This window comes from Accipiter gentilis, chromosome 34 (genome assembly GCF_929443795.1).
Source record: "Accipiter gentilis chromosome 34, bAccGen1.1, whole genome shotgun sequence".
Classification (NCBI taxonomy): Eukaryota; Metazoa; Chordata; class Aves; order Accipitriformes; family Accipitridae; genus Astur; species Astur gentilis.
The window spans coordinates 7,340,027-7,349,830 of record NC_064913.1 but is presented as its reverse complement, the minus strand read 5'-3'; the positions used below and the strand labels follow the sequence as shown (position 1 = coordinate 7,349,830).

General features: G+C 46.0%; 1 protein-coding gene across 2 annotated transcripts; it reads right to left on the bottom strand.

The window, feature by feature from the left end:
- Positions 1-661: 661 nt before the first annotated feature.
- On the bottom strand, positions 662-2,223 carry MYF6 (myogenic factor 6). 2 transcript variants are annotated; one of them, XM_049791982.1, is made up of 4 exons: positions 1,694-2,223; positions 1,398-1,488; positions 1,064-1,196; positions 662-784 (listed from the first exon to the last, which is right to left on the bottom strand). In XM_049791982.1, exons 1-3 carry the CDS (start codon positions 2,210-2,212, stop codon positions 1,078-1,080), a joined length of 729 nt encoding a protein of 242 aa, XP_049647939.1. In that variant the 5' UTR covers positions 2,213-2,223; the 3' UTR covers positions 662-784; positions 1,064-1,077. The 2 variants fall into 2 exon arrangements, with proteins under 2 accessions (XP_049647939.1, XP_049647938.1); XM_049791981.1 differs by having other exon boundaries at positions 662-1,196.
- Positions 2,224-9,804: the final 7,581 nt, after the last annotated feature.

The following is a 9,804-nucleotide window of genomic DNA, read 5'->3' as shown; positions in this document are numbered from 1 at the left end:
CCCCAAGGGAGCAGGCTCCTGTCCCAGCCTGTGGCTGTAGCAGGCCCACCATTTCTCCTGCAGACAAGTTCTCCGGTACCGAGAGGAAAAGGTGAGATGGAGCGAGGCTTTCTCTTCTCAAGGACCGGGGCGGGGTTGGGGGGGTCTTTGCACCCCCTTTCTGAGCTCACCCACCCAGTGCAGGGCAAGGCTGAAGAAGCGTCCCTGCCTGGCGAGCCACGCTACCGGCACTGGCGGACATTTTAGGGGAGCGGTGCCCACCCGTGCCTGCCTGGGCACCCACCCGTGCCTGCCCGGGAGCCAACGGGGGGAGGTGGGTAATGAACACCCTAGGTAAGGAGAGACGCTCCTCCGAGGAGAAAAAGAAGGGAAAAAAAAAATAATCTGTCCCGAGTGCTGCCTCCCAGTCACACGGGTCGTGGCGTGTCGCGGCTACACACGTCTGGCTCTTCAGGGCTTGGTCTCGCTGAAGTCGGTTTTAACTCCGGGGTCGGGTTATTAGTTAATTACGAGGGGTTGGGAGACACTGTAACACAAAGAGCTTTATTTTACAATCCCAGAAATCCGTCGGTTCTTATATACAATATCACATTCCAGCATTTAAATATATATTTGTTATGTTTACAAAAGAAAAGACAGTACTAAAATTATTTACAGGAACGAAACGAGGCGGGAACTCTTTAAATACGACTAACACGAAACGCAACCAACAGCTTCACTCAGACAGGAATGAACTTTCCGGTGAGTCTCAGACAAAGCGGATCACCGGTACACAGGTAAGTATCTTAAATTAAAAAAAAAAAAAAAAAAAAAGGAAAGAAAGAGGAGGGGTGGTCTATGCAACACAATTTAAAGAAAACAAAACCCGGGGGAGGGAAAAGGAGGAAAGAAATTGGGGGAAAGTCTGTTTGGCTCCACACAGCGAGAGCCGTTTTCTGTGGGTAGGTGTACCTTGCCTCGACCTTACCAAGGCCCCTGCCTGGGTTTTCCACCGTGTTAATTGGCTTCATTAGTTAGTTTAGAGGGAAGGGGGTGGGGGCTCCGTCTCCCTTAAGCACACTACCAGAGCAACCGGATTTATTTCTCCACCACTTCCTCCACGCCGGGCAGTTTGGGCTCGTCAGAAGAAATACTGTCCACTATGGAGGAGAGACAGCGGAGGCTGCTGGAGGCCGACGACTCCACGATGGAGCCTCCTGCTTCAACGAGAGACAAGGCGATTAAACACCAAAACACTTCCCACCCGCCCCCCCCCTACCGCCCCCCCCCCGCCCCGGCCGGGCCCGAAGGGGCGGCAGGGCCGGGGCCAGACCGGCCGGCCCTTGCCGAGGGCCGTGAGGGGAAGGGCGGGAAGGGCGGGCAGGCCGGCGGCGGCGGCCCGTCCCGGAGGACGTTACCTTCCTTGGGGCTGGCTCCTAGGGCCCGGGAATGGTCGGAAACGTTTTGCCAGTCGGAGCTGCAGGTGCTCAGGAAGTCTGAACTGGGGATCTGGGGGAGAGGAGGGGTATTAATTAAGGTATTAATTAGTTAAGGAGGGCCGCGGCTCCCCCCCCCCTCCCCCGGCCGGCTGCCCGCTGGAGGCCCGAGGAGCTCGGACGTTTCTCCCGGAGGCCCCGCCGCGGAGGAGGAGGAGGAGGAGGGGGGACACAGACACGGTCGTGGGCGGCAGGAGGGATGGAGCGGCGGTGCTTACGTTTCCCTGCTTGGGGCTGAAGGTGAAGGGGTCCCCCCCGATCTCCTGCATTTTCTCCTGCTGATCCAGCCTGTGCAAGAGGTCCTGCAGCCTCTCGATGTAGCTGATGGCGCTCCTCAGGATCTCCACCTTGGGCAGCCGCTGGTTGGGGTTGGCCACAGTCCGCCTTTTCAGCGCCTCGAAGGCTTCGTTGATCTTCTTCAGCCTCCTCCTCTCCCGCAGGGTGGCCGCTTTCCGTCTGTCCGTGGGGGCCGACTTTCTCTTGCAAGTTTTACAAGCCCAGATCAAACACTGGCCGGGGCAGTGAGGGGGTTGTAGTCCCGGGGGTGCCAGCACATGCTCCTCTCCGCTACTGTCGCTGCCGGCCTCCGGCGGCATTTGGTCCTGACAGGGCGACAGGGTGCCATCGCTGCCTGGGTACAGCGGGGATCCCTCGGCCATCTCCAGCTGCTGCAGGGCTCCATTCTCCCCGTCCAAGTAGAAGAAATAGGAGCCGGTTTCAAAAAGGTCCATCATCATGCTGCCCCTCGGCCTCTCTGCCTGCTTGAGTTGGGTGGCAGGCTCAAAAACACCCCGAGGAACAACTCGGATGGAATTTAATTAGTGCGGTGACATAAGTCCCCCCTGCTTTATATAGGAGCTGCTGAAACCCTATCCAACTTCTAGCTGTCGCGGTGTATCACCCTCCAAAACTGATTCCAGCCAGTCTCCTGGGCGCTGTCCTGAGAACATCTCCTATTTAGAGGGGGGGGGGGGGGGGGGCACGAAGGGAGGGAGGCAAATTGGGGGGGGGGGGGGGGAAGGAAAACAAGCAAAAAAAGAGAAATACAGCTCAATTCTCCCCCCCCCCCCCCCCGAAATCCTGTGAGCTTGGGGTGCAGCGAAGGGACGCGAGGTGGGGGCTCGGGAGCCGCGTCCAGGCTATCCCGTCCTGTCCCCGCTGCCGAGCCGGCGGGGGGCACGGCTGGAGGACAAAGGCACGGAGCTTCACGGGGAGCCCTCCCCCAGGCCACCCCTCACACCCTCCCCAGCGCACGCTCCTTGCCCCGGTGCTAAGTATAGATCTATAAGGAGAGATTTCAAAGGCAGCCCTCGCTCTCCAAATAGACGGGTTAATATTTTCAGAAGAAGCCCCCCGCTATTCCCCCCCCCTCCCTTGAAGCATGCCATTCCTGTGACCCAAGCCACCCGGGCCAGCCCAAGGTTAGGAGCCAAGCTCACTGTTGCTCCACACGCAGGGGGAAGGTTGCCAAGGCAGAGCCTTGCTGCGGTGCTGAGGCACCCACGGTTATTGCACCTCGGCTTAGGCTTTTCATGTGAACTTTCCCACGTTGCCCGTGAGGTGACAGGAGTGATTCCGGGTGACTGGGTTACAGTCTGATGGGGCTGTCCGCACAGCCCCTGTCCTTGACGGTGTTTAGGGCAAGCGAAGCCCAGGCGTGTGGTGTAACTGCAGTTTAATCCCTTGGGCCTGCCAAGATATACAGAGCTTCCTAGCCCCTGAGACAGAAATGGAGCTTGCGATCGCTCCCCGTTAGCGTATACTGTAACATCACATCGTGTCTGGGCTTCTCTTACATCAAGAAAGAGAAGGTATGGGAAAATCACCTGTTCGCCTCTTTCCTTGGATTGCCTTGTGTTCCTTAAAGCCTGTCTGATTGCTCTCTGCTAAGGTAAATACATGTGTATATGCATATATATGTGTCCATATGTATAGAGACACACATACGTATGTATATTTATGTGGATAAGTAAGTATATTTCTCTGTGTGTGTGTGTATATACGTGTATATGCGCATGTATGTGTACACTTTTTCACAGAAACTCACAATAATATACGAGGAGTGGATGAAGCACCTGGAATACCACAATCTCTCTCAAATGTAGCTTCTAACCTCATTCTTTCTGAAGGGAACCGTTGCATTTTTGTTCATTTCTCAAAAGCTACAATGAAATTGATCATTGATTCGACTGTTTCTCCAAAGCTGATTGCAAACCAAATTTTCGGAGTACAAAGATCTTAAAGGGCAGTTGTGATTTTGTTTTGACCACATCAGGGTTGTTGGAATGGATCTCATTTCTTCTTTAATGAGGCAGAACAATATCCAGTTTTGGATGAGGCAGAAGAAATTTGGGCTGTTCTCAGCGAAACTAATTTTGATATTAATATTCCAGCACTGAGTTTTTTACCCTCTTCAGATTAAAGAAAGGGTAGTCTTGCAGTTAAGGAGCTGAACACCATTTCTCAGTTTCCATGCTCTGCAACTTGCTTTCTGTTTGACCTTTGACCAGTCACTTAATTTCCCTGTGATTTAATTTTCTACCTTTAAAAAGGGATATAATGTTAACCTTTACCCATCCCTTGTGTTTCTCATTTAATTTGCTGACTATGCAGTCCCTTGGCATTACATGCTTTGGAGTCCCACAGGGATGTTTGTCCCATACCATTAGTGATGCCAGTAATAAAAAAAAAAAAAAAAGGAAAAATCATAAGTCTGTTGATTATTTAAAACATTTTCACATTTACTACAGTAATTTTTTCTTACAGTCTTTAGTTTCTTTGCCACTGCTCTGGGAATGTTTGGAATAAGACACAGATGAGATCAATCTACTGGTAAGGTGCACAAACGAAAACTTAGTTTGAGGGAGAAATATCATTACCAAATTGTTGTTGTCCTTTCAAGAGTTTTAACTGGTCTTAGGGAGTTGGGAAACTGGAAGTTTAGGAGCCACATGCTCCTCTGTCATTTATTTTATTATGACAGATTTTTATTTTTTAAACAGGAAACAGAATAAGAAATTCTTTCCAGCATTTAGTGCTAAAGACATTTGGTTCTTCACAGAAACGTGGAGACAGCATAGTTAGTTAGCCCTTTCTCAAGCAAAACTCCTATCGACTGTAACTGAATTTTAATTTGAATGAAGTCAGCCAATTTCCCCATCACATAAGCAATTTCCACATCACACTGCGTCTCCCATTCCAGCTCCTTGGTGAACATAACACAGCTAGCAAACGACCCTAGCATATTTGAACAAAATGTCCTCAGTGATATTCTCCACTACAAAAGTGGATCAAGTGGAGGATTCAAAAGTTGGTGCTGGTCTTTTTTCTTTCATACCTTTCATTCCAGATCATGTTAGATATAAGCACAAAGAGGAAGATGCATAGATATTTAGATATAAGCATAAGAGGAAGTAAAAGCACATGAATAAGAACAACTGGACATAGAATCGGAAGGAGGATCACTGCTGAACTCTGCTTGTAACTTCAGTCAGCTTGATAGCCCTGTACAGAAAAACTCACTTTCGGCCTGTGAAGCCAGTTCTTTATTCAATTGTTACTGCTTCCACCAGAATACTGTAGTACTCTGCTGAAAATGTACTTTCGGTATATTTATACAAGTAAAATACGAAGATGTACTGCATTTCACTGGTCTACAAGTCTGTTGTCCTACCAAAGAAGTATTTCAGTAAGTCAGTGAGTGGTAAATTCAGTAAGTGGTCAGGATGACCCAAATCCAAGAAAGATGCACTGCATTTTAAGTCACAGCTGATATCCAGAACTTCAGTCCCTCCAAATTCCCTTTCCACATAAACTTTTCTGGATAATTGTGGTTAAATAATGAGCCTGGAACTGCCCAGGTCACTCCTGACACCTTATGGTTTAAGCAGAAGTTCAGTCCTGAATTATAGAGAAATATTTTGTTGTCTAGCACCCACATAGGACTGCATACCACTCCAAACAGCTCTTTTTTTCTCCTTCACTCTCCTCAAGATTCTTCCAACCACAGGCATTGTGTATTTTTAACCTTTGATCTTTTTGACACTTTTTTTGCAGTGGCATCGGTGGTCAGTGGCTATCAGGCATTTCCACTCCTGTGTGGCACTCTGAAAGGGCACCTAGGCAAAGGTGAAATTTTCAGCCTGTCTTTGTTATAGCCCTGTCCTACTCGTACAATACGTGCCTCGATCTGAGAGATTGTTAGATACCCTCGCTACCAGGTAATTTGCTTCTTGCAGATTTCTGAAGTGCAGGTTATCAGGGTAGGCGCAGCTGTGGGCATGCTGGGGTTCTCAGAGTTTGTTTGCACTTCAGAGATGGAAATTTTGCTGTTCACGTTCCCAGTCTCCTTTTTTTTTTAACTTTTACACTTATGTTCAACAGCATCTTTCTTGGCAGAAGCTTTCCCTTTCTACATACTTTATTGTTAATACACAGTGCTGCTGTTTGCCTTTATTTCTGTCTTTCCAAACAGTTTATATTCTTCAAAACTTGTGTTTCACCAGGTTCCTGAAATCCCTCTAACATTTGACTTGATATCTTCTACTGATATTTCTAACATGTCCTTTTTTCACAGGAACAAGAACATCCCCTTCTAAAATTTTTGCATTTTTCATCTAATTTCTTAACAGGAAAAAAAAATTATGCAGTCATCATCATATTCTCAAGGTAACTGCTTAGAGTACCTCTTTGCTACAGAAAAAGTCTAGGCTCTTGCTCCTGTCCTGTCCTCTGCCAATTCCAATTCGCACAGAAGACCTTCTCGCCTGAGTTTGGTAGTGTATTCAGGTAAGGGTAGGTGGCATGTCTGGGGATGTGTGTTAACATCCATGTTTTGCTGTCACTTGTAACCTCTACGTTACATAGCTAGGACACCAGTCTAAGCTATTTGAGAGTTAATTGTCTGCCATTCCTCCTGATGTGTCAAGAGGTGCACTCACATACTCACCCGGGGTTGTGTTTACATTCTCATTTTAATTTGTCAGGAAAGCCTGTGTGGAGCAAATCCCTGCAGAGCCCCCACTTACTGCACCTTTGATACTCCTTACAGGGTGCTCTCGGAGTGTGTCATCTGGGTTCTGTTCAGGAGAAACTAAGGTGGAAGGCATCCTGAAATGAGAATTGGACGCTAGGTCTTCAGCACTGCCAGTTTCTACAGACCTGCTCCTGATGCACCGGTATTATCTGCTAATGTATTCACAGTCGCAGTTCATTGGGAAGAACTAGAGAAAACCCTGACATGTTGCTGCACTATGAGATTTGCTGCTGAAATAGTATGTTATGCCAAGGATTGCAAAACATTTCATTTCTCCTTTGCCTTCAGAAGGAAATTTTAAGCAGATGGGAAGGATTGAGGTATCTTTACTTTTTAAAGATGTTTGAAATGGTTGAGAGATGCCGAAACTGTAAGGGGAAAGTTGGTGCGCAAAAGAGAGGTAGTCTGGTAAAGAACACATATCTGTCCCTGAATCTACAACTTATTACAGAAATGTTTGGTGAACAGAGACTAGAGATTTTCCATGAATTTTCCTGAAGGTTTAGGCAGTGGAGACTCTATGGGGAACCAGCATTTCTTATGCTGACAATGACTTATGGGAAATTAAGCAAAAGAACTTTACTGACATTCATGGAAGCATAATTCCTGCTACTGCAACAGAGCATATGGAACTTCATGGCTTGTGGTATGTAGGAGCACTTCTTAGCTCAACTTCATGATCTTTTCTTGCCTTAAAATGTCTGAATTTCACAGAAGTCTGCAGGGGTGACATGGACAAGCTTTAATTCTTGAGTTTTGTTCTTATGTTGTTAGATGATCAGCTGACTTTTGCCTACCTAGGCTCTGTTGTTTACTTGCCCCTATTCAAATTCTGCTTGTCCAAGGAAATGCTATTACTTGCATATCCACATTGTCACCTGCACTCTCGCTGGAGGTTTAGGAGCTGACTAGAGGAGGTGTGTGTACTCTGCATGCCAGTGCTTGTGGATAAGTACGTGCCATTTTGGAGAATTTGAAAGCATGTGGGAACAACCATCCCTCAAATGCAAGTCTGGCAAGTAGAGCAGTGAACGGTGTAGTATATACTCTGGAGCTGGGAAGCCAGAAAGGTAGAAACCTGGAAAAGACAATTTTGTATAATTTTACGGTCTTTGTAGGGGAAGATTTAAAAATTCTTATTCACAGAGGCCTTGGCTGTCTAGCTGTTCCAAATTATTGCTGTTTTCCTTTGATTGGATATGGACTTTAGTGTTCATATCGGTTACAGTCCTGTTAGTATCTGAGAGGTGCAACCTTGCTAACTAAACAGACTTCTCTAGTTCAATATGGTAAGGTAGGATTTCATTACAGCTCTCATGTTGGGCGGTTATGAGACACAGTTCTAAATGGCAGATGCTTTAATGCCTGTGTCAGGGTCTACAGTGACAAATAGTCACCACTGCACAAACACATTTATTTTACTACAAGACGTTTTCCTGGGGAGGAGGGAGTGCCAATCAGAAACCGGAGGCCCGGTGCGCTGTTGCTGGCTGGGACGAGCATTTTCCATGGTTCTATCCAGAAGCAGGCATTCCTTGCAGGAAGAAAGGTAGTAATAATGACAGACGTCTTCTACTTGTGATTAGGCAAAAAATGGGGGACGTGGAATGGGACACGAGTACAAGACACATCGTGCTGTGCAATCATATTTCTGCCATCACATTTTTCGTACTTACGTGAAAGGCCATTTTTACAGTCATATACTTATTTGTCTGTTTACACTACAACCTGTTGGAAGCATAGAGTGCATTTTGACACTAGGTAGTTTCAGAACATGATGACTGTGACATCTAAACTTCATCTCAGTCAAAAGGGCAATAGTTAAACCATAGTCGCTACTACTAATTAAAATAAATATTCATTGTGGTTCTGCAAGTGAAAGGAAGGAAGGGGTGCGTGGAGAGCTAGTTTCTGCATCCAACACTCAGGCTAATCACGTCCCTGCTGCCTATGGACGGGAGGAGAGCTTAGTGCTCAGACTGTGGAAAAATGACACCTTACTTCCCTGGGGCTCACAAGGGATTTTTGCACAGAGCCATGGGTCTTCATGGAAAACTGGGATGATAGTGGCTTGGAAGTGGAAGCTGTGAAGATACAGTGAAGGTAATGGATGTAGACAGTTCCCTCCTCAGCAATAACATAGGGATTGTTTAAAACAGCACATCACAAAACCGGGAAACGTTTATGTCGAATGATCCCTTTTTATACATGAATTGTATTCAACTGTTTCATCACCCATTGCCAAATATTCTTTTGGTTTCCTGGTGTTAGCTCTCTGACATACGGGCGTGCCAGTTTAATGAGCCGTTTGATTATAGATACATTGCGTTGGATCATTAAGACAAAGTTAATAAGCCATACTCAAATGCAGGCATTCCTTGGTCCTGACTTATTTCCTGGTGCTGCCTTAATTCAGTCCTCAATTATTCCATGCACATGTGGATTTAAAATGCAGAAACAACTGAAAAGGGAATCTCTTGAGATATTACTGTTGCCAAAATGTGGCTACAATGTTGGAAGTAATGCAATCATGTCATAGCCCTACAGAATTCCCGGTTCCTCCTGAGTTTTTGTGTATTTTCTCCGTTGTCTGTAATTTCAAAATTTGTCCATTTTATTTTCAGTATTCTTCTGCCTTTGTGGACAACCAGTTTAGCTCATAATTTTGAAGAAGTGTTGATTTCACCATTATTTATACTTTGACATTTTACATGATTTCTACTTCAAGGTTTTGTTCTCCATGTGTCATTGTTACCTCTTGCTTTCCACATCCTACGTTGCTCTGAACAAATAAAGCTTGTGTCATGTACTTTGTTATGACTTGCTTGAGATCCTTTGGGTGGCACGGCATCAATCTTTTACAGTACATAGTAAATACAGAATGTTGTTTTTGCTGTCGTGTCACATTTTCTGCTTTAGCAGAGATACTTGCTATGTCCTAAGTGTTGTCCTCTAAGTTCTTCCTCAGGTACAATGACTAGCTTTGCTGAGTCAGTGTCAGCTTTGAAAAGCATGTATGCACCATCTTAATTTCCATAAATATGCTCCTGTCTGATTTGAGTGTAATGTTCACAACATGTACTTTGGGTAGTCTGATATGTGACCATTCCCTTTCCAAGCGTCAGTCAGATTCCTTTCTCTGTGTAGCTTTTCACAAGTCACTTGATTGCCATATATCCATAATCCTTGGGCTTTACTGGGCTTTAATGCAAAAAAAAAAAAAGTGGGTTTTTTTGTATGTTCGTTCTAACATTTCCTATTTTCTTCCTCTCTTTCTGTGTTGTAGCAAGAAAA

What these genes read in the sequence shown, in the direction of transcription:
- MYF6 (XM_049791981.1), bottom strand. Translation starts at nt 2,212, where the DNA reads ATGATGATGGACCTTTTTGAAACCGGCTCCTATTTCTTCTACTTGGAC. An exon ending in TCAGCCCCAAGCAGGGAAAC is followed by an intron (nt 1,489 to 1,693) that starts GTAAGCACCGCC and finishes CCTCTCCCCCAG; the next exon opens with ATCCCCAGTTCAGACTTCCT. An exon ending in AGGAGCCAGCCCCAAGGAAG is followed by an intron (nt 1,197 to 1,397) that starts GTAACGTCCTCC and finishes TCGTTGAAGCAG; the next exon opens with GAGGCTCCATCGTGGAGTCG.